A 24,983-nucleotide genomic window follows, 5' to 3' on the forward strand; every position below is an offset into this window, starting at 1 on the left:
GAACCAGTCATTCCATGTGATTTCAGTGAAATGGTTCTGACTTTACACAAGTGTGATTAGCAAAATTTGATCCTAATCCCTAAGCTGCTATTGCAAGAAGTGCTCTGTAAAGCATAGCTTTCATTGTAGTCTGCTTTCTGCTGCACTTGCACATGGGGACTTTGAAGGCAGAGTGTATTAGTTGCCAAGCTGTGCAAAAACTGAATGATATTTCTTTACCTTTTATAATCTTCTGATGCTGTGTTGCTTGCAGAGCATACGAAGTAGTTGTAGGTTAGGATTACAGAGGAGGAGACAATTCTGCAATGCAGTGTGAGCTTTTCACTATCTGAATTCTGAAACATTCATGAAAACAACATCCTCATGACTTCAACACAGATCACATGCAGGTAGATACAATGCACAATACTGATCTTGTCTCTTCAGGCTCTATTTGAACAGTTAGCCATCAATTTTTTTTAAGTTAAATTTGATGTGAGGAGTGTCTCTGCAGCAGGAAACGTTTAAATCAGTCTGAAACGGCAGTCTGTCAGCATGTAATGTTTGGTGTGTTTTAGCTTCTCGCTTCATAAGACACCGGCACCTATCTGAGATGGGACAACGCTTGGTTTTTCTTTTCTTTTAGTTTGCTCCTAAAGCATAAACATGGAATGAGGGGTCAATTATGGTAGCTTTGTTTTACCAGGAACTCTGTTCTAATAAAATATTTACGTCACCCGTCATTATTTTCCCAAATGCACTCAGTGTTCGTGTCAATGCTCCTGGCCCATCACTTGTTGTACGGGACGCAGGCCGGCAAAACCACAGTTGAACACGCAGGTCCTGCCAGGGGCTCCGCAACGTCACCTTCCAGCTCTGTCCAAGTCCCCTTCTCAGGACTGTAGCAAATGGTAGATGATTTGTAGGCTCCCTGGTAGTAGAACAAAATGTCATATTAAATGTGGCTTTGGTAAAATCCAAGTCACACATCAGCCCTAATGATGTTTGAAGTGACTCGGGGTCACTCAAACTTAGAAGCTCTTCAAGAGGTTTTGATTGTTTCAGCACCCAGCCTCTGAAAATCAGTCTCCTTTACAAGCACCTCATATGCAGAGCTGTAAGCATACAGTCCCAGCATACAGTCCCATCAATCACTTTTTCAAAATTCCTTCTGATTTTTAAATTACTCCATATCAGTGAACAGGGTGCAATAATAACTTATCTAAATAGAGAAGCACAAAGGTGAAAAAACACTCCATGTTCTCCATGAGCTGAAAACCAATCCAAGCCTGCCCCTGAAACTAATTCCCCTCTTCCCTCAATCCCATCTGCATACTATATAGACTGGCCACAAAACTCAGAAGGAATAGGAAGGTGATTGTAGAAAGCAGGTACACACCATACTCCAGCTGTAGCCTCCTACAAGGTAAATACTGTCATCAAGGACTGCACAGCCAGGGCCACTGCGACCCTCCAGAATAGGAGTCTGCAGGATATTCCACTGGTCACCTTTTGGATCGTAACATTCCACAAGCATTACGTCGAGATGGGAGAAACCTGGATGAGGGCATTCAGGAAATAGAACATGTGTTATGACATACTGTTTTACTGCTTATTTTACTGTTAAACGTATTAAATTATAGTTACAATTATACTACTACAATTATAACATAATTGTAAACATATTAAAGAAAATATTTTCATATACATTTAAGCCAACTTCTGTAACATTAATGCTTTGTTATTTCAGTTCAAATAAATCTGTTGAAGGTTTTTACCATTAGTTCTACAATCTTCTACAAATCATGAGTGCATATAAAATCTGACCACATCAGGAAACACTCAGTAATAACTTATCAGTGACACAAGCAGATTCAAACAAAATTCCTCCTTGTCTATCAATGCTAATACAAGTTTGACCATGTAGGAAAAGATTGTCCTGGCAGTCTTTCTCAAAATTCAGCAGATCCAATCTATTCAAAATTGAACAGATTGAATTTTGCTCAGAAATCAATGTCTAACAAGTCCAGGGAGAGCTTAGACAGCTGAAGCCACTTGGTTCTAGAGGGACAAAGTGCTTAGCATGATGGACATGATGTGCAGGACCAGTTTCAATTTTCCAGCTGACTTAAGGTATACTCTAAAGCACACAGCTGGGTTAAAGTCTTTAAGGCAACAAAAAAATGTAACCACAAAAATGGCGGTCCCATCTTTCCCTGGTAAGCCAAAAAATGCTCCAAGCAACTGCTGCTGTTTGATCACCAAAGGGCAGAGGGATCTCAGCTCAAGATTCTCAAGCTGTATCAGTTAATATGAATTAAGTGAGCCAAACACAGACATTGAACACAAGAGTCCTGGTTCCTGCTCTAATTTTAGGCAATTCCCTATTTCAAACTACCTTCTTTATCAGAGCACTGCAGTAAAAGTATGGCTTTCTTAATATGCTGAAGTGCTTTTCTTAACCCATTTGTCTTCTCTTCAAGGTATGACAGCAAAGAGAAGTAAGATTTTCTGTAAAAAAGGGTATTTGGTGATATTGGCACTTCACAAGGGAGCTGTTTGCTTGAATATTATTTATGTCTGGAATGAGTATGAAATAATAGGATATAATTCATAATAATATGAAATAATTACTTGCTGCTTTAAGGTTTTCAAGGCACCATAAAAAGGCCACTGCTGTGCACCCAGAAGCTGTCAAAAGCTCTGTAGCAAACTGCAGTATGCACATGACTGCTGTGATGTGGTAAATGCACAGCTAACACTACTACACAGCTCAGCTTCACAAAGGAGCGCTTTGCCATGGAGCCCTGCTATTCGGCCGGTGGAGAATTTGTAACATTTCATCCACATTTCAGTCCCCTCCCTGCCCTTGCAGCTCTTCCTTTTGTTTCACTGTACAGGAGAAACCATTTTTTTCCAAAAAAGTTCTTTTACCAGAAAGCCACATCTTTCCAGAAGCCTGGATGTTAAATACCCCTCACAACAGTGAGCAGTTCAAGCATAACAAAGGCACTCAGACCACAGTTGCAGAGGCAAAACTGCAAGGCTTATTAGAAGTAGGTGAAACTACAGGGAAAAAAAAAAAAAAAAAAAGAAGGAGGCAGAATAGAAGCAATTCAAGCCTCTGCAAACCAAAGCATGTGCTTTAGCTTGAGGAGAGCTGTGACAGGTTTTACTTTTGTAGGAGGAAAAGCCAATACTGGGAAGCACTGAAACCTGGCAGTTGTTCATGTGCAAGCAGCTTCTGCCCTCTTCACCTTATAAGGTCCAGTCCATAACCACCCATCCCAGCTGGGGTGGGGAGGGGAGGCACCGCAGCACTGAGCCTGCCTGCAGGCGTTTATGCACCAGTACTATTTATCAGGGAAAATTTACATCTGGGACTGTCCCTGGCATGCTCCACAGACACTCAGCTCTCCAAAAGCAGCATGTGGCTTTACAGTGTCATGGGGACCCAGGGACTGGAGTCAGACATGACCTGGTATTACTTGCAGTTAACACATTTTTTGACTTTTTCTTCTATATTATGATTTTATCTTTTGTTGTTGGGAGTATTTTATTTTTTTGGTTTTCAACTTTAAAGGAGAAAGAATTAAAAAAGTGAATATAAACTATCAAGTATTATCACAGGAGAAAGGAGCAGGAGGTGTGCTTTTTGTCTAAGTGGCTGGATTAAGAAGCATCTTTAACATCAGTGACATACAGGTATTAAGATAAAATTACCAAATGCCTAAGCAATAGTTATTTTAATAGGAGACCTTTTCAAAAGATGAAAACAAGAGACCTCTAAAAAGAATTATAATAAACAAGTTGCATTTAATACTAAAAAGGGATTTAAAGAGCCTAGTCCTATTATTTAATGGCTGGAAGTTTGCTTTTTTTTTTTCTTCATTAAATCAGGAGCTTGGGTTTTGTGTGTTGCTCTGAATAAAGCTCTCTTTAACTGCACATTTTGGAAAATGATTTACAGAGGAAAATATTGCTGGTACTTTCGGGTCAAAGAATAATCTGTTTGTTTCATTGAATTCTTGGTAATGACAAATTGTCCATGCCTTTGAGTAATGGAAGCTCCCATTTTTATTATCTAAAGCATTCATTACTCATATATTTAATGTACTGTTATAATTTTAAAATAATTTGCATAAAATGTTTTTAAAATTGCTGGCTCAAGTGTCCTGTTAAATTGTGTTGCTTGGCTTTCAATGTATTTAACAGTGACTGTCTAACAAAAATATTCTTAATCAGAGATGTGGGACACTGAGATACTTTTTTGCTATTAAAAATGTGACCTTTCAAATGGTTCCCTCCAATTGCATACAGTCGATCATTCATTACAGCCAGAGTGTGGATTGCTCGTTTTGTGTTCATGTCCTGTTTTCGGGCCCAGACGTCCATCACAGGGTCATAGCAGTACAGCCAGGGGACGTATTCTCCATTGTGAACACCTCCTGCACAGTAAATACACATCAGCTCATTAATAGAAATAAGGGCATTGTGCTGCAGCAGGAATTTAGCTCTCTGGTTTTGGGGTTCTGCCGTTTGTTTATATTTTTATGGTGGTTTTGGGCTGGTTTTCTTGTCATACAGCAGGAATTACTCAAGACACTGGCCTGAAATATATATCTTGCCATTGTGGACGGCTCCTGCGTGGGCTGCCAGGGGCTGGGGTAGCGAGGACACGTAGCGCCACTCGTTTGTCTCCAGGTTGTAGCACTCCACGCTGGACAAGTAGCCAGTTTCGTTTCTTCCACCGATGACATACAAGTTCTTGTCGAGGCGGCAGGCGTAGAAACTGGCTCTCCTGGAGGACAGGGCAGAGCAAAACAAACAAGCCAACAACAAACCAATTAGCCATGTCAAACATTTCGTTCCCCTCTCCAGCTGACTCCCTGAACTAAGAGAGCTGCTCCTTCAAATGCTACATCAGGGAGAAGTAGCTTCCAGGAACCTTCACAGCTTCATGTGCTTACAGCTATCCTAGAGACTGTGGCTGCTTTGCTAATCAAATACACAATACTCCACATCAAAAAACACTTCATTTTTTGTGTCAAAACAATTAGGCACACATAAAGCTGCCAGAAAATACCCCTTCTCAAAGCTGTTTGTTTCTTTTTCACACCCGTGAAAGATAAAAAGGTGCTCATTAATGTATGGGGCATTACCTTGTAAGGGATATAACAACTCAGTAAGACAAAGTGAAAAATGAGGTAGATAATGTAACAATAATAAATTATCTTGACATTCACTTTCTTTATGGTCCTTCAAGGGTCATTGTTCCCAATTTACTAAGAGAACCACATCATCAAAATTTTTCTTCAATTATCATTTTTTTCTTCCTTCTGCAGTACTGCAAATAGAACAATTTTCCTCATGCTAGCCACAACACTACATTTCCACCCTTTAACTCAAATGAGGTCTGTCTCCATCTAACTAACCCTGATGAAAGTTCTAGCCACCTGTCTGCTTTTACATGCAGCTCAGGTGTGTAGGAAAACAATTAAGTTTTCTGGCGAGGACTGTCTGGCTTATATTAGTTTGTCTTCCTCGTGCCTCCAAAATCAATGGCGAGTGTTTGTTGCTGAAGTAAAAATTGAGCAGTAGATGATTTTGAGAGACCTTGGTTAGTGTAATCCACTCCGGGGAAAGCTCCCTGGATCATTCAGCAACAGGAAGGTTTGCTAGAGTAGAGACCTTTCATTTCAAGCTGCAATAACATGAGAAAGAAAATTGCAAAAGAGCACAGCTGGGCTTGGATGAAGAGCTGAACAAAATATTGAAGGAGAAGAGTTGTCAGTCCCCAACATAAAGTTTTCTCCTGGGTGAAACCAGAATCACATGGGAGCCCAGAAATGAGCAGGCAGGCCAGGCACAGCAAAGTGTAGCTCTGACAGCTCCTGCAAAGCAGGCACTCTGGAGTGTGGCTGTAGCTTGCCAAAACTTGCTCTGTGGCTGATTCAATGCACACTGGTTCCTGCCCAGATGCCTTAATTTGAATCTGAGAGCAGCTGCAGATTTCACTCCTGAATCATGCACTAAATCTTGGCGCCTTGATGGTCAGCTGCACCATCAAGGACTTGAACCTGCAGACCTCTGCAAAGCATTTGGATGAGCAGTGGCACCCACAGCATCATCAGTGAACAGCTTCCATGTCCAACTCCTTCCCAGGCTTCCTGACAGCCATCCTGTGACCAGGTGAGCTGGCAAAGTCTGGTGTGCCCTGTCCCTAACCTGGCATCTAGCCGGGCCTGTTCAGGAGCCTTTTCTTCAGTGAATGCAGGAATAAGATCTTGCTCTTTTGCACAGCTAATTATTTTCACAAAATTTGTAGCATCCTTTAACCTTTTGGAGAATTTTTTCCTCTTAGTTAAAAGTCTGAGACTGGCTGGTGGTTTATAAGTTGGAAGAGAAGTCAGGCAGACACCAAGGGATACAGCCATGGAAACAGCAGGGCTGGCTGGGCATCCAGGGAACAGATTTGATGCATCACTGCCAGTTTCTGGCCTTACTTTTTTGGATTTGGTGCACACCTCACAGGGCTCCTCACCAGCCAGGGTCACTGGACATCTCCTGTTCACTTCTTTGCTTTCACCCTGCTTGCACATGGGCAACTTGGATAGTGTGGGACAGAACCCCTTTCTGAGTGGGGCTGGGAGCTCCACCATAGGGAAGACTTCTGAAAAAAAACTCGGTGGAAATAGCAGGACAGGAATACTGGCAAGTGTCTCCAGATCAACTGATGAATTAAAAAAGACTATTTAATTTATCTGTCAGTGGGCAGATAGAAGCTGATGGCATATTCTGCTCTGCATGGTCGGGCAGCAAATTGTGCATCTATGTTTTTAGCCTGATATTCTATGGAAACAAAGCTAATTTGATTACACTGTACATGTGCCCATGTCTGACTACTGTTGTGTCTTAAAAAAAACCCTTGCTGACGGATTTCACTCTAATTTGACAGAGGCTATAGGTGTTACAGGCAATCAAGTGTGTATAAGCTTTCTGAGAATATGTGATGGGCCAGAGGCAACACAGCATACAGTTGCCCAAAAGTAGGAAAAGCTGCAGAGGTCACCTCCTATTAGATATGAGAGTGCCTGCATAGTCAGGTACCCATTTTTCAACCCTCCTGTGTCCAGCAACCACAAAGCACAAAACCAGAGGGTGCCTGTTGTCAGCGCTCCCACATCCACTCCTCTGACCTTCTCTGCTGAACCCATTAACAAACTACTCTCAGCATGTTTTGCCTTTTTTTTGGTCAGGTTTAATAAACAGAGGTAGAGACAACTTGCATGCATTATTCTCTTAACTAGGGTTTCACTGACAATATTCTGTACATGTACTCCTGGTTTCATCCACACAGTGTCACTATAAGGAGCAAAAATGAAAGCATCAGCATACTTCACTCTTCTGCTTGGATGTGAACATTCACTCAGTAGCTTCTGTCACAAATATTTTAAGCTTTTTGGCTTTTTTTAGTTTACAATGATGCAGTGTGTAAGGGCATGCTGTTACAGCATGCAAAGGCATGCTGTCAAATGATGACTTTTAAACTGCTGTAAAATATGATTCAGATTAAACTGTAATACAGCAATCTTTGCATGACAATGCAAGACACTATCCATTCTAATCAGGTAACTAGAATATACCTCAGGATATGAATACGGACAATAAGACAATTATTTTGTGATTCACCTCAGGACTTGAAAGTACTCGATGTTCACTGTTCTCCTAAATGCTTTTCCTTCACACCCAACCATCAACCCAACCAACTTCTTTCAAGTATACACATATAAAAGGGAAGATTTTCCTCATGATTTTCACACATGATGAATTTATGCCCTGAAACACCAAACAGATCTACCAGTCTGAGATTTAAATTTACCAGTGCTGCTACTGATTGTCACAATATCTAGACCTGATTTCAGAGTAATTTATAGAGTGCATGCTTTGCTTTTTAAAACATAAATAATCTTAATAGGGGTTGACATTACTATTATTAAAGTCAAAAACAAAAATAAAATGTGAAATTTTTGTATTTCTTTTTCGGTGCCTTTTCTCAGCCTCAAAGAGTATACTGACTTCCCACTTCCACTTGTGCTTCTTCAGAACTTGGTACAATGCCATGCTTTTAGCTGGTCTTCAAACAAAAATTTTAAACTCAGAATATAAGAAAAAGCAAGATGTTTCAAATGCTGTTTTGCTCCACACACCTTGAAAAGCTCTGTGTTGAGCTGGCAAGGTGCAACAGTTCTGCCTGAGGCGTCCAGCTGAGGCTCGCACCTCAAGCTCAGATACAGCTCCTACAAAGACTGCTCCTTCAGTAGCCAGCATAGTCTAACTGAACTGTTCTCCAAAAACCTTCCTGTTGTTATGGCATCATCAGGCAGATGTGTATTTCCAAAGCTTATGAGTTATTTGCTGATTCTCTAAACAACAAGCTCCTGAAAATAGTATGTATTTTTCAAAAGTGTTTATATTTGGGATGTTCTTCAAGGGAAAAGGAACCAAACTTAGCTTTAAAGAAAATACACTGGCAACATTGAATCCATGATGGAATTAGACTTTTCTTTATAGCTCACACAGTAAAATCAATCAGATATGGATTTTGGCATGTGAGATAAAAGTTTACTTATCAAATATTTCATACAGATTTTTGACTTGAGAATATACTGCCTGTGAACGAGTCCCACATTTACCTGGCAGTCATTTCAAAGGAGCTATTATAGTCTATGCAGCCAATTATTCTCAGACTAAAATTCCTAAATAGGTTTTGACTTGATGGACCATAATGACTCAGAAAAACCCATTTAACAGTCTGTCTTGTCAATGGTGCCTGCATTATGCCAGCAGAGACAGGGCATGACCCTGTACTCCTTGCAGGGGGAAAATAGCCTGTTGACTTTAATGGGAACTTTATCTCACTAAAGGAGCTAGGAAAGAAAACTGCATAAAAGCTCTCTCTTATTTGCATGATCTTCTACAAACTGGGCCAGTCCATACCACTGGAAGCAGCAATAACTCTGAGGAAGTCATTAGGACTGAGCAAACAAACCATCAAAAACATTTTAGAAAGTGAGTGTAAAATCTCTTTTTTCCAACAATAGCCCTAATGCTTAGGAGCCTTTAAAGAAAAACAAGCCCATGAGCTATGTATCCTGAACAAAAGAGGTGACAATTAAGGTTGTCATAGCAAAGCCCCTTGCAGAAGGAACTATGTATGAGTGGACCATTGTATTCCAGTCCCTCTGTAGGGAGCTGTGGTGTTCATACATTACAGTTTACTACAGGCAGGAGCACAGGGCACAGCTGAGTTTTGGCCTCTTGGCTGAAGGCAGCACCAGAGCACAAGGCCAGCCACCTGCTGCATGGTTTTCCAGGGAAACACAGCTGGCCAATGTGGAGGTGGGAAAATTCCTACTGCTTCCTTTCTCTGACCCTCAGCTCCCTACTTCTGCTTTCTGAAGTTTGTCAGCCAAATAAAGCCAACTGCTCAGCCAGCTGCCAACGCCCCTCAGGAATCTGGCTCGGAGATACCCAGAGGGCCTGATCAGAACTCAGATTAGGCTCCACAGAAGAGCTCCAGGCTCCATACAAACACCAGCTGGTCTCCTAGTCAGTCTCCCAGCTCAGCAAGGATGACTTGCATGGTGATGCCCACTCTGATGCTCATCTCCTTCCTCCCCCATGCCAACACTTAAACTGATGGTGACTCACTCTAGGAAGCTGAACCAGAGGGGAAGGTGTCCCTCTGTTTTAAAGTAAACAATCACAGCTGTGAAGGTTATCCCACAGTGCTGGTGGGAATGAGGGAGAAGGCTAGGTGCTGCCAAAGCAGGGACTTAGGTCAGTCAAACTGAATCTTGAACAAAGGTCCTTCAAAAATTCTTCAGACTGACATTTTACCCCTGGAAATTTGAAAAAACAGTCATATTTCCAAGCATCTCATAAGATACACCTTGAATCACAACACTGCATTTAATTCAATATATTTCTGACTGACAGACATCTGAATAGTGTAGACAGTCAACAAAAAAAAGAACTGTAATAGTGGCGTGGAATAAAGAAATCATTTGAGGGGGACACTGTGAGATCTTTTGTACATGGGATCCATGAGAAGATGGGTGTTTAACTGAAGGAAGGACACTGAATATTTTCTTCAAATAACATTGCAATTTTGGATCTTCTGCCTTTGAGATTCTTCTTACGAAACATGAACAATTCTGTTCAGGTTTATGGAATTTTTTCCTGTGAGGGTGGCATTTGGGATCCACAGTTCAGTTTACATCATCTTTACAAGTCATTGCTCAAGTTCACATCCACCTTTGCTCTGGTACACAGCAAGATTAAAACATGAGCTACTCTAATATGCATTTACTGACAGCAACTTCACTGAAAGACCACCTAGGATTGAGAGTCCTCTGACAAGTGGAGACATGTTCAGGAGAGCTTTTCATAGCTGGTGTGGTGAAACAGGATGGAGTCAACATGTGAAGGTTTCAGTTCCCTCTAAGATATCTGGCTATAATTACTGCTTGTTTACTGCCAAACTCATCATGACACTTCAGTCAGGGAACATGACAGGACACTATGGAGACTTCAGAAAAATCCTTCAGACCGTACTCAGGCAACCAGTAATTGCATAAAGTCCATGGCTTTTGCATGAGTTAGCACTGCAGGACTTGGCAACTGGAGTTCCAAATTTGGAAAGTTTTAAAAATTAGAAGCAAATGGGACACAACTGCATGCTGCAGTTTTGTCTGTGCTTTCAATGCTTCTACAGGCCTCCTTATTCCCAGAACTAAGCCAAACCTCAGCTGCCCCTAGGATGAGAAAACAGAAATTGAAAAACACATAGCAGGTTTTTACCTCTCTTGCATGGGTGGAAGTTGTATCCAGCTGTTAAACCTGGGATCGTATCGGCTAACAAAGTTTGTACTGTGTTTCCCTGTAAAGATAGATTATTTTGACACTCAGCTGTTTGTTTCATGTATTTAACATCATGATTGTAATATATATAACATATACTTCACAAGTTGACACCTTTTATGAAGGGTTCCCCCTTTTACAACAATGTATGATTACACTGTGTGTACAGTAATAATTCAACAAATGGGGCACTGCAAGGCTTGAATTAGCAGTCACTAGCAGTAAAAGCAGATAGCGATTATTCTTGGTCTTTGTAATAAGATCTTGAAAATGTGTATTTAAATTTACTTACACAAGCTGTGGTATTTTCACAGCCACAATAAATCACAGCACTAAACAAAATTACTGCCCAAAGAGGGCATCCCCACAGTATTTTTATGACTAGAATTTTGTCAGGTAAAAAAATTAAAGAGAGAACACATTCTTTTCTTTCTCCTAACATTCTCTCTGTGTGGAACGTGGCAAAAACCCATTGTGTAAATAACCAGAAGCTGCATAAGCCATCAGCATGGGGCATGCAGTGTTTGCACTAGATAGTTTATTCTACCATGTACTTTCAGTGTAAGTTAGAAGGAATTACAGATGTGCATCGAAGGGGGAATACACTCTTAAGAGTTTTATTCCAACTCTGTTAGCTAAAATATGAAGCATGAGCAACATACACCAGCTAACTAGCTTCTCCCTGCTGTCAAGCCCAAGAACTGTGTTCATGTCTTCACGATATTAAGATTTCACCTTATTTTACATGCAGATTGACACCAAAGCAAGAAAACTGAAGCAAGAGAGTGCATGGCAATTTCCTGTAACACCTGAGACTTCAATAGATGAGCATTTTGAAAACAGAAACCTTTGTTTATGTATGTGTGACTAAAAAATTGAATTAGAGGCTTCACAGGCCAGCAGAATAACCTAACTGTGTATGTCACAGTTCTATAAATGGTCACTGGGCATTCTACAAGGTGAATATTTTTGCATCAGACAAGCCTCTGCAGGATTGGCTGGCTTTGCGTGCTTCATTCCACACTTACTTCAGCATGTGTAAATACACCATCAAGACAGTAGAGAAGAATAACAATACAGCTAGAATTTATAGTTGTAATAATTTAAGTTCATGTTCTACAAGAAAACAGAGAAAGAAACCACACTGACCTCTTTGGAAGTAAACTGATTTCCCAGCCATGTTATAAGCATGTTCTATATGAGGAGGGTAAAGCAGAAGACTGATGAATAATGCAGCATTTCTCTTCAAAACCAGCATGGTGCCTAACGAGGACCATGCTGAGTGCCATTCAAAGATAAGACCATCTCAGCACCACCTCAAGACACAGGGTGAGATTCCCCTACTGTAAGGGCAACTGGTCCTTCTGCCACTGGGCTTAGTCAAGTGAGGCTTTGCTTTTGGTCCTTATCTGGATTCCTTTAGTTTACACGGACAATTTAGAAAAAGAGGCATCGAGAGCTATAGATTCAATAAACAGCAAAACAGTAACAGCAAGCTTGAACAGGTTCTAGGTTTCATTGTCTAAGACATTTACTAATCTCTTTGTATTCCAAAAAGCAGGAATTCAAAATAATATAAATATTGATCCTAAGTTTAAAATTCTACTTTTTTTTTTAAGGTTTTAAGGCTGTTGTATTAAACTACATCCTTCAGAGTTACTGGGACTTCAGTGCTCATTAGTTATACAGCAGCTTGTTCATTGTTGTCATACAGATCTATAGTTTGGCTGCCTAACATGTGTCATACACATACTCACTACAAACACCATGTATGTAGAAGACTGTAAAGTGCAGGGTAGAAGAAGGGTTTAGTAAGCCTAAACTGGGAGTGCAGGATACAAATCTGGGTCCTTCATAGGAAGGGAGATGAAATCAAACTAGAACAGTCACAGAGAAGAGCTACTATGGCAACAGGAAGAACAGAAAGTTTACCTTATGGTAGGAGACAAAGAACTTGGCCTGTTGCACCTCGAAATACAAAAGCTGAAAGGGGATAGGAGTGCTGCCTGTAATACTTTAGAGGAACAAATCTCCAGGAGAGGAAAAACTGTTAAACTAAAGGCCAGCCTTGGCATGAGAACAAGGTGATTTAGACAGTCAAAGAATACATTTTGTTGGGTATCAGAATAAGGCTCCTAGTCATTTAGAGCAATTGGATTCTGTAACAGCTTTCCAAGAGAAGTAGTGGGGGCTGGGAATCCAACTGCTTTTCAAATGTAGCTAAGAAAATTTACAAAATGGGATTGTATGATGCCTGTGACTGCAGGAAAAGGACTTGGTGACCCACTTAATCTGCCTGATGTAACTGGTTAAGTCTGGAGTTTAGTTTGAAAGAGAACTCTGTGCTTTGCTTTGCTCATCAGCCAGGAGATTGCACATCTTAGGATGCATCCATTCTGTCAGAACAGAACTTGGGACGAGCGAACAAAAATCAGGATTAGCAAATCAGGATGATGGCACAAAAGGAGGCAGATACTGTTCTCTGCTCTGCAGCCATGCTAGAAGGTGACGGCTCTAAAGGTTATGAAGGTTGGTCTTAAATCCATGCCTGTGTTGTGCACCCTGCTTTCATCAGTGTTTACTCATGCAAGAACCCCTTGTGACTGGAAAGGCATAGCTACTGCAGGATGCAAAAATGTGAGAAAAAATGTCTCCCATACTTTGTGGGTTGTCAGGAAGTCAGTGGAGCATGAAGGAGGCATGAGCACTCCTTGGGGTCCCCACAGTTTCTCAAGAACCAGATGGTCTGATGGCTAAAGCAATGCCTTACCGTTGCCACCATCTCTAATATAACTCTTTACATTGGAAAAAACACCTGGAACAGTCTAATTTGAAGCAGAAGCTTTGTAAAGCCTTGGCAAGATGAATCCAAGTAGGTCCATCTGAAGTCCCTCCTCTGCTCTGAGGATAGCACACAAGGGCCTTTACATAAATTCAAGTGGGCATGTGTGAGCTGCCCCCATGTAGCTGCACATTTAGAGCAAAATGGTTACAAGAAAGAATATGCCCAGCACAGGATGTAGTTTATGATTTCAGGTTCACTTTCAGTGACAAGATCCGTTTGATAAAGAGATCAGTACAGCAATGCTCATACCTTTGTTATGGCTATCTTCTCTCTGGAAAAAATCCCAGCACTGGTATTCACAGGTCAGGGAAATTGGAAGATGTCTTCATCAACATCTTCAGCCCAGTTGACCCAGATCTAGGCAACCTCAGGCCTTGGGTACTATTCATCTCACAAACAACTGTGTTTGACTCCTATCTCCAATGCAAGATATGCACCCCTTCTACCATCTCTCCATCACCTTGCAAGTCAGTTTCCACATCTTCAAAATGTGGGTAATTACACTTCTTTTCTTTTACCCTTCATGTGACATGGCCATTTAATTATAAACTGTCTGGAACAAGGTCTGCTTGTCCATATGCCTACCACCAAATACAACAGGGGTCCTCACTGGATGGATGTGGCCAACAATCCTAAAAGAAATTGTCATTAGTGATGCTGCGCTGTCTCCCGCTTCTAATTAAAGACATTCAGCAATATTCAACAACAGAACTGAGGGGCCCTTCTCCTAGGACATATAGTGATATTCTTAACTACACCAGAAACATGCTTATATGGTGGCCTGGATTGTTTGTCTCAGGTTTTAGGGAGTGAACAGATGTAACAATTTTCTATAATTTGGTTTGGTGCAGATGCTGAGATGGGGCATTCACAATAAAATATATGCAGTATATGTAATTTCAGCTGGATCCTCTGGTGTTTTAAAGTAAAAATGTGTACCTGCAAGCTGTTTTATGGTTTCTCAGTCATAATTATCTCTGTTACACAGACTGCTACAACTACAACTCTTTCTTCATGTGCAAGCTTTTTAACAGTGTCTTGACAATTCTGTGAATTTTGCAAGGCATGGTATTCTCCTTTTGCTTTGCTCAGAAGCCTGTTAAATTGTTTAATTTCTCTTTGCGGTAAATTTATGAAGTAATCAAATGAAAGAAGGTAGCAGCAGATAATCTATATGAGAAGCTCTTGCACAAGACTGAAAAAAGGATCAGTTTAAGAATCTCAAAGTCTAGATAATTAACACATTAACAACTTGAGCTGCGAGTATCTTGTTTGACAACAGAAAAGAAGCATTCATCTACTGCAATTGCATTATTATATTATGACTGGAAGGAGACTGGAAATGAAGGTTAAAATTCTTAACAGCTGCTGCCTGGTGCATGCACTTGAAAGAGTCTGTTCTGCTGCCTGTGGCATTTCTCAAGGGATGTGGGAGCTGATGAATGACAGAGATGCTAATGCTAAAGTACCAAATATTTATTACATCAATACCAAAGAGTAGCCTTTACTAGGTTCAACAATTAGGCTGAAGGTCCTCAAAATCCCTTGCTAATCACTACACCAGCTGACCTGACAGCCAGGGAGGCACAGGAAGGCAGATGCTCCCTTTGCCTTTTAGTATTCTGTACATACCATTAGGGTTCCACTGGTCTTCTCCTCCCAGCACAAACAAGAAGTTTTCCACTTCCACAACGCAGTGATGGGCACTATTGTATGGCATAACTGCAAACAAAGCAAGAATTCCTTGTCAGCTCAGGACACTATTTTATAAAATATTTCCTCTTCACCATCTGTACGAAATAATATGAGAATGTCACCCCAGGCATGTATGAACACTGACTTTAGCGGCAGACAACGCCACTTATTAGTAAACTTATGCAATTCAATGTTGCAAATAAATTAAGGAAAAAATCAGGAATTTAGGTCCCTCAGTGCCCCCTCACCTGCCCAAGTACCATACATGCTGATCTAAAAATAACTTGTAAAAGGGAAGTTGCATGATATTTCCCTGGAAATAAGCAGATGCTAGAAATCCTAGTATGCTAGAAAACATTAAAAAAAACTCAGCCATGCTTTGTTCTGCTGGTAATGTTTCCACAAGAAGAGTCAGTATGTTCAGCAGCTTTCTATTACACAGCAATGAACAAGCTGCATTTCCATACAGTTTTAAGTTTTTAAATTAAGGTCCTGCTGATTTAATGCCTTTTCCAAATGTATACGCTTAATTTCCTGTACAATGTCATTAGCAGCACAATCACACATCTTCTATTCATCTAATCAGGAAGCCCTTTGTTAACAAAGATCAAAACTGTGGCATTAGGTTTGCAATATCCCTTTTTTAGGTGGGGGGAGAGGTATTATGATTACTATGAATCAGCTACAGATGCAAACATCTATTTCTTAATATTTACTTTTTCCACTGCAAATGGTAAAATGCGAAAACAAAGATTACATGGCACAGATATTACTGCAGTGTGCCATACCCACTTTAATGATATTATATACCCACTTGTGATATTATATGGAAAATGCAAACTTATACAGCATTAGTTACCATACCACATGGAGTAGTTTTGGCCCAGTGGCACCAGTAGGAAAAATGATGTCCTTGTTCAGCTCATCATATGGGCACCTTAAATCTAGGTGAGGACAAATGGGGAGGTGATGTGCATGTACAGGCAGGGAACTTATTGCTTGACACGGATCAACAGAGCACTTAGGAAACCAGTGCAGTGGGAAATCAATATGACTCAGGGCCAGCTCTTACTTTGTGCTCTTTTGCCAATGCCAAAAAAAAAAAAAAAAAAAAAAGAGAGGCAGCCTATCTCACACTTGGATTATTTTGGGTGATATATCTCTCATTTCATTTGTTTTATTATCTTTTATTTTTCTCAGAATGCAGTTGTGCAGTATAGCATATGCAAATAATAATAAGAAGAAATACGCACAGCTTTGCTATTTAGAACACATTTTCTTAAAGATCAAGTGGGCTCATTTCAGCTTCTTACTGAAGTTTTTGCCTAGGCAATGATGAATAAATAAGGTATGTTTTTAGTTTCTAGTGAAGGTCGAATATCTTTTTCATAGTCTGTGCTCTTACAAGTCATGTAAGTGAAGCAGTTCTCAAATTAGGCAGCCAGATACAGTGGAAGTTCATTAATTAAGGTTATTTGTTACTGATTCAATTTATATTAACTGGGAACTAATCTCACTGCAAAAGATTTTTATACTACCTAGAGATTCCTACAGTATGATGAAAGAATGAAGTCTGTTTTTGCTATCTTTTGAGACACCATATCATCATTATCTCACTCTTTAGTCTTAGACATTTTACTATTTTAATCTCTCTCAAAACCACAGAACTCTTCTTGATTTTGTAGATGTTTGTAGTAAATAAAGAGTTTTGTCTCTCATGAGAAATTGCTGCCTTTCTTAGATGTTTTTTGGGACCCTGTGAGGGCTTCAAGTTTTAAGTAATACAGTGCTCTATTATGGTTTCCAGTTAGGTCCAAGCTGCTGGTTGCACCCTCAACATCTTCTATTGGTCAGTCTGAAGAGCTCCAGCATTTATAGGAAAAACTGTCTGCAGGCAGCACACATGCATATTTTTTTCCATTATATTTTCACTTTTGCAAAAATTTGTGTTTATTTATCCACCATATTGACAAAAACAGAATCAGCAGAGGAAGAAATTCTGCTTTAAGCTTTTCTGCTGTTACCATGCATATAAGGTATGTAATAAGACTCCCATAATTATTATGATAATTAAACCTTGAAAACTAATGGCTTAATCCTGGCTCCTACTGAAATTGATGGCAACATTCCCACTGATACAGGATTGGGCCCAAACAACCCAAACTACCGTCCATAACTCACAGGAAAGCTAAAAGGAGGCTTGACTTAGAAAGAAGGGCAGTATTTGGCCTTCAGAAAGAAAGGTGACTGCAATAAAACACTGCAGACCTTTACTGTGACCTTTGTTTCTCTCAGAGCTTTGGGGAAAACTGTTCTTAGTCTCATGAATCTACCCATGGGACTGAAGGGAGCTGGACAAAACAGGGAGAATGGAGCAGCTGTGTGGACATCTAAGAGGGAAGGGACTCTAACTGAGAAATCAACCACCTCACAGTCTTTCTCCTTGACCCCTCAGAACTGGGAGTTATAGACAGAAATCAAATGAACAATTTCTTTTTCTTTTTTTTTTTGTTATAAAATATCCCTTGAACGCACAGAAAACTTGCACTAAAAACCATGATTCTTGTGAATATACACCCAGATAGGACCTAACTTTCATAGACAACAGTCAAAATTACATGGCAATGGGCATGTTAAATTCAGTATCTGGTAGTAGCAATCTTCTCAAACTCACTGGGCTTGCCAGGGTGTAACAGGAAGAATTTGGCCCATCACACAGTCTGGCCAAGCTGCTGCTTTCATTAATTTCATATGAGTCTTTGTCTGCTGTTTGGCTTTAATAGTGTGAAAATCCCATCTTCTCATTTTTTTATCTCAACTCATTGGAACACCTGCCTGCCCCACAGAAAGGGTATTTGAAGAGAAGTTTGTACGCCACGCTCAAACACAGCCCTGCATGAGTTTTTAGCGTGTCAGTCAGTGAGTTAGAGGGAAAGGGTAAGGAGAAGCTAATCAGGATGAAATGAGATTAAAGGCTGTCTAATTTTACAGCAACTGTGATCCATCAGCCACTGTGAAAGTGACAGTGGAAATGAATGATGGAGACAGACAGGTGGGGCTGTACATTTCACTGATTTATCCTCAAATGCACTGGGCCTTATTTTATTGAGTGAACATGACCGCATTTATCATGACTGTCATCTAAACCCACTTCCCTCCATTTAAAAAGGTCACTTTACTAGGAGGGAGTAGGATAGAGGCACTTTCAAAACAGATTTAAAATTTAATAACACATGTTTATAAAACCCTGGGCAAAAATTCTTAACTTTATTAAAGACCGATTTAAAAAGAAGGCAAAAACACTGTTAAAAGGAGGAGAAGATAAAAAAAGCCATGGTCATCTGAGAAATATGCCAAGGTGATGGGTGCCAGGGAAATATGTGAGATACACAGATATAAATAGAGTAGTTACAGTGGGCAGAAACCACCTCTCCTAAGTCCCTGCCCCTCACACACATTTCCCAAAGCTCAGGATGCCCATGCTTTCCTGCACCAAGAGCACAAACAGGTGCAAACAGCCCTGCTGAAGACAGCATTCCCTCCAGCCTCCTTCCCTTTCACTGATGTATGATTGGTAGGAGACACCTGGTAAGGTGGGAGGAAATTTCTCAAGTACAGATCCGTAACATGCAAAGCTGTCTAGGTCAAAACCAAATGGAAGACTTATACTTGAGAATGATCTGGAAGGCAGTGGAGTCCAAGACTGCAGTGGTGTTTGCTAAGAAATACTTCACTACACAAACATCTGTGACATTGTGCAGGAGGTGACACTCAGTTGTTCTTCAGATACAGATGAGGAGGAAGACACAGCAGCACTGCATATCAGGATAGATATCCCAAGAAGAAATTCCTCACATATGCCAAAGCTCAGCTAACAAAAAGTACCAGACAATGTTCTGGGACCTACTGTCAAAATCAGAGACTACAGGTTATAGCCAAATGCTCATGAAATTAAACACTCTCAACTATGAAGCCTGTGAGGTCAACCAGATGCAATGATGCTTCAAAGGCACCTCCATGATACACCTCATGCACCTAACAAGCAACAATGTGTGCTCTTTGTCTTACCCAGTTTTGCTTAGTTTCTGCCAATTATTGCACATTTAGAAAACAGCATCTGGTTGTTCTCCACAAATTAATCAAAGGGTCATCAGTTCCTCCTCCTCCTCCTTACACCTTTCCCCATCTATTGTCGCTTCAACACTAACTACCAGGGAAAAAGGGAAAACTAGAATAGCACTTCTCAAGACAGAAGGAGAATGAGCTCAGGTCCCAGGAGATCTGAAATCTGTGATAGAGGCTATACTGATTCCTCTGCTCCGCTAAAAACTCCTTCCAGAAATTCTACTTGATTCCTCTACTCAAAAAAAAAAACCCAAAATGCAATACCAAAACCAACCAAAAAACCAACCAAAAAACCCACAAAACCCCCCCAATCCCTAACCAACCAAAAAAAACCCCCAAAATCAAACCACAACAACAAAAACCCCCAACAGCATAGATTTTTCACTGCCCTGAAGTAGTCAGCTGCTTGAGATACAGGAGGTACTGTAAGGAAAGCCAAGAAATCTCTTCCTCAGCTACTGCACAGCTTGAGCATAGCCCCTTCAAGACTCAGTACACACCAAGAAGTCATGCTCAGCATCTCTAATGACCTGTGCAGATGACGCAAGAGAGTGTTTCCAGAACAAAGATGTCATTATCAGAGGACATATGGATTCAATAATGACCTTCCACACTATTAACAGCCTATCCTATTGACTACATAATATTCAACTACAGCTTCTTGAAAACTGGTTATTTCCACAGCTCTGAAGAGGGCAGTGCAATGAGAGATGTCTCTTTCCAGCACAGAAGGCACCCACAGACTCACTTTAGGAGACTGTGATTTGCTCGTGGCAGAGACACAATAGTCATGCAGAGACACAATATTCATTTCATTCCCAAGCTATCAGCAAAATGCTGGGCAGACCACAGCTGGTCCAATTATTTCCTGAGAACAAAATATCAGATACTGTTCACCTTTCCGCGTTTCATACATCATTTGCAGAAAGACTACGCATTTATTACAGAATGTTACTTGCTATTTCTCACCAAGGAGGTTATATAAACAAACACTACGATTCCTCTGTGAATTGTTCTCTTCAATTGTTTGTTATTTAATAACTGTGGGGAAAGACTGACCACAACAAGTATGAGATTCTAGCCTCAGTGAACATGGTGGTAGTTTTAAAGACATCAGATATTCATCCATGGGTATTTTCTGTTCAAAAGATAATGAAAGAAAGTTAAGAGAATGATCAACATAGATGGAAAATACCCCTGTTAATATTCCTGGCCAAACTTCATTCTGTCACCTCAAATTCAGAGAAATACATGCAAAATGTTTCTTCTAGTAACATACCAATGCCAGCCTTGAGTCAGAGCTCAACTCCTTGTGGAAAGGCTGGGACCATCCAGCAGCACTTACCATAAGCAGAAAGTCCTATGATGAAGCACTGTGCCTCAAAGTCACCTTTGAGGGATTATAACTGATACAGCTCTGGTCCAGCTGCATCACTGAGAACATCTTTAGCTCAGCTGGAAACCTCACCACCTCTTCCTTCCCATGCCAGCTTTGTGGCAACTTCATCCAAGCCATCACAAGCAGGATGGGCACAGAGCTGCTGAGTCCATCTAGGATACAGTCCATACTTCTACTGAGGCTACAGGATAACATAAGCACCAAGAAAGAGTTACCTAAGCAGATCAAAGTCCATTCACAACACAGTGAATGATACTTCATGTCAATTACGTTATTTCTCATTGTGAAGATATTTCTTAACAATTTTCTTTTTCATTCAACTGTCAAGAGTTATTCTTTTATACATTCAGCCAGGATTTTTTAACACCAGCCAGGTTTTTCCAGAGGTCACGGAGTTCCTTGGTTTAGTTGTTTAGGGGAGCTAAAATTTTCATATGTGAGCCTCTAAAACAAGACACTTAAAGTCATGCTGACACAACAGATCAGGCAAACATAACATCAGGAATAGCTGGCATGCTCAGCTCCCTCCTGAGATAAATTGTTTAAAGTTACTTGGACACAAGTTCTGAGTACAGACCTGTCTGTTTCTGCAGGTGAAATTCATCCTATGGGAGAATGTTCTATTGGGTTTTCAGCAACATATACATTTGACTGCTTGCATGGACCAATTTTATCCACACATTTTCTAAGCTGCAGGCACCCATTTGGATTTCCTTTGAATAAAGCTGTCTACTTGGATCAACAGTGTTTAAATAAGGTAGATAAATACTGCACTCACTCCTTGAAAACTGATATTCCTGTATCAAAAACTTGACACAATCTCCCCCATGAAGTGCATAGAAAACCTATGCACACTCTGCTGTGTTCCCTGCTGCTTCCCCCATGGGAATGACTCTGTGCAGCTGAGCTGCTGATGCAGGTCTGAGAAGCTCTTGTAAGTGAATACACCAAAAATCTTGGCACAACTTGGAGCAGAGGATGCATGCATGGTCCTGCAGAAAGGTTCAAAGTGACAATTTTTCTTGTTTTATTACCCCCTGCTTACCCACCTACCTGCTGAAGGTTGCCCCTCACCATCCAGATGCCCAACGGATTTCCAGAGAGCATTTATCAAGAGACACTTGTCCACCACCATGAGTTATGCAATGCTACCCCAGTGATGGCTGCCCCCCAGTAGAATATCTTGTGTACCTACCCAGGCCTGGGTTTGCAGTCGCTGAAGTGGAGCCCAACATGTATTCCTGGGAAATGACATCTCGTCACATCATAACAGTCTCATGATGTGACATTTTGCACAACAAAAGCTTCTCATGGACGAAATGATGAACAGTCCCTGATGGGAGAAAACCACTGCAGAGTTGCCAGAATGCTCTGGAAAGAAATACTATTTTGTCCCAGCGGGGGCTTTCAGATTCTCCAAGATGTCAGCTCAAGGACACGCATTCCCTTCTCCAACAGTGCCACGGGGCAGAACACTGTACCCAGGAGTGGTGTGTTAATGCCCAACTGCTTGTGACTGGTCAGGTATTCATTTATGGCCCAATTTCTATCTGACCTTGAGATGCACACATTCTCCTGGTCTCCTCTGAAGGCAACCTTCCAAGCTCAGAACAACCACAGCCCCTCTTTGTGTTTCCCTGGCTGGATCCTGTTGATGCTCCTTGGGGACCCATGTCTTTAAAGGCATTCATCACATGCAGCAATATCTTACTTGGCCCCTACTACCCCAAGTCTTCCACAATCTTCTCTCTCAGTCTCACTACTCTGCTCTCAGCTCTTGACTGACATAAAATTTTAGAGTTATTTAGGGTTTTGTTTCTTCCCACTAACTCTCGAAGTCATTCCTGGGAAATAAAAATGCGATTTTCCATTAAGAAATCTCTACATGGAGGAAGGATACACCCATATTTCACCCTATTAAAAAAGAAGTTTTGATACACCTAAGTTCATTCATAACAGATGAAATGGAATTCACTGCTAAAATTCACTGCTACAGATTTTTCAAGTTTTGATTTTAAATACTTCAATATTTGCAAATGAAAGGTTTTGTTTACAAGAAAGTCCAGCCTATACCTAAAGCGCTAGACCTAAAGCAGAAGATGGTGGAAGGAACTGTCCCATGCCTACCTCCTGGAAAAAAAAATCTTCCTTTCCCAGAAGACATCTACTTCATATGGGTATCTGAAGAAAAGCCTCAAAGTCCAATATGCCTAACTTCCAGCATGCCCAATCACCGCATGCAGAAGCAGGACTGTCCACAGCTGTCTATCAGTAGCTCGACAAATACAAATACAGAAGGAAGCACAGGAATTGAACCACATAAATTAGGTAGCACCCAAGACTGCTTTCTCCAATACAAACAAGGTAGAAATGTTTTTCTCTTAAACCTTTCTCCACATCTGAGCTTCTAAGGAAGGGAGAGACAGACTCACAGAAAATTTTCAAATTCAGGGCAGGAAATTACCTAGGCAGCAAAACCACAAACGTAAATCTATACACAGAAGACAAGATCAGAATGTATAGCTGGAAAAAAAAATCCATTAAAAGATGTGGACTAAAATTATGTTAATTCTCTTCTGCTTTGTATGAAAACGGTAGTGTTTAATATTTTTATAAAAAAACAGTAGTGAAAAATGTGTTGTGATGCCTACTCATAACAATCCCAAAACTCCACTCCATGTAAGTACTCATACCCCTGTGTTTTCAAAAACCTTTTGTGGAATTATGAAGCAACCAGTCAGGAAACAGACTGAAAACCACATTTCTCAAAACTGAATACCATGGTGAGTATCACAGCACAAGCGGCTGCTATTTAAATCCAGAGGTGTCAAAATTCATGGGCTGAACCACATTCACACAGAATCACAAATAATTCACAAATCACACACTAGTGCATGGCTGTGGGCTGCTGACAAACAGGATAAAAGGTCATGGTAATTCAAATCACTGGCCATGCTGGCGCTGCTGGATTCAACACAGACAGCAGACTAAAGTAAAGCTGTTGTGATCAATCCCTAAGACTTAAAATATACCTAACTGTGTATTTTATAATATAATAATATATTTAATATAAGTATCCTCAAACAGCTTGCATCTTTTGTTGAAGACATTTATTTTGCAAAGAGAATTTGTTCAGGAAGGTATAATTTTCAGTTAGTTAGATGAAGGAAAGTGAAGACTGAAACACAGAGTCTGTATGAACTAAACTGGGACTCGCTGTGCTAGTAACCATGGCTTGGAGCAGGTTCTGGTGGAGACTGAACTGAAGAAGGAGTGAAATGGAAAAGGGCAGGGATGGATCAGGACAGGTCAGAGGGGACACAGCAAAAGTACTGGGTGTGAAGGAAGAGACAGCAAAATCTGCAAACACAGCAGCATATACTGTCCTGCAGTCTTCACATTCCTCTGCTGTCAGCACATCTGGGTGGAACCCAGTCATGTTTACACCCCCTGGCTTCCAGGAGAACCTTCCTGAAGGTCCAGGCCCATGCACACCAGAGGTCTGTGGAAACTGCCACTGCAAAAAACACTTCAGCCCCTTCTTGTCTCATGATCCATCATTCTTTGTGATAGCCTGTGCACACATGAAGCCAAGAAATAAACAATTGAGAAAACACATTATTTTTTAAGGTGCATTGAATTTAATCCTGATCTGTTCCCCACCAGGCTTCCCTGCCAGGCCCCACAAATTGGAGTGAGCAGGAGTGTGAAGCCACGAGAAGAAGTGAAGGACTGATGTATTAACAGCAGCACCAGTTTGGATCAGCTTGTAATGGTTGTGAAACTACAACCTCAGCACATAATACCAAGCCATTGAAATGGGTTTAACCCAGGGTTGCTGTGGCCCTGTCCCTCTTTCAGCCCAGGCAATCCAGAGCCCCCCAATGAGTCCATTCAAAGCAAGAACCTGGCAGAAAAATGATCCTGAAAAGAAGAAAGTGTATTTTCATTTCAGTTTAAGCTGTTCATTTTCTACAGCTACCCATTTCTCCTGTTCTGAGAACACTGGTTACC

The 24,983-nt window shown here is 40.8% G+C and overlaps 1 protein-coding gene across 1 annotated transcript in view; it reads right to left on the reverse strand.

The window, feature by feature from the left end:
• Window positions 1-275: 275 nt before the first annotated feature.
• The window catches only part of KLHL14 (kelch like family member 14), a 56,865-nt gene continuing 32,157 nt past the window's right edge, over window positions 276-24,983 (reverse strand). The window contains exons 3-8 of the mRNA XM_059485519.1: window positions 15,383-15,472; window positions 10,846-10,924; window positions 4,590-4,780; window positions 4,269-4,427; window positions 1,379-1,536; window positions 276-910 (exon numbers count right to left, since the gene is read on the reverse strand). Of these exons, the coding sequence (XP_059341502.1) occupies window positions 770-910; window positions 1,379-1,536; window positions 4,269-4,427; window positions 4,590-4,780; window positions 10,846-10,924; window positions 15,383-15,472 (818 nt within the window). The 3' untranslated portion in view covers window positions 276-769. The remainder of the gene's footprint in view (window positions 911-1,378; window positions 1,537-4,268; window positions 4,428-4,589; window positions 4,781-10,845; window positions 10,925-15,382; window positions 15,473-24,983) is intronic.

Source organism: Ammospiza nelsoni, chromosome 1, assembly GCF_027579445.1.
Source record: "Ammospiza nelsoni isolate bAmmNel1 chromosome 1, bAmmNel1.pri, whole genome shotgun sequence".
Classification (NCBI taxonomy): Eukaryota; Metazoa; Chordata; class Aves; order Passeriformes; family Passerellidae; genus Ammospiza; species Ammospiza nelsoni.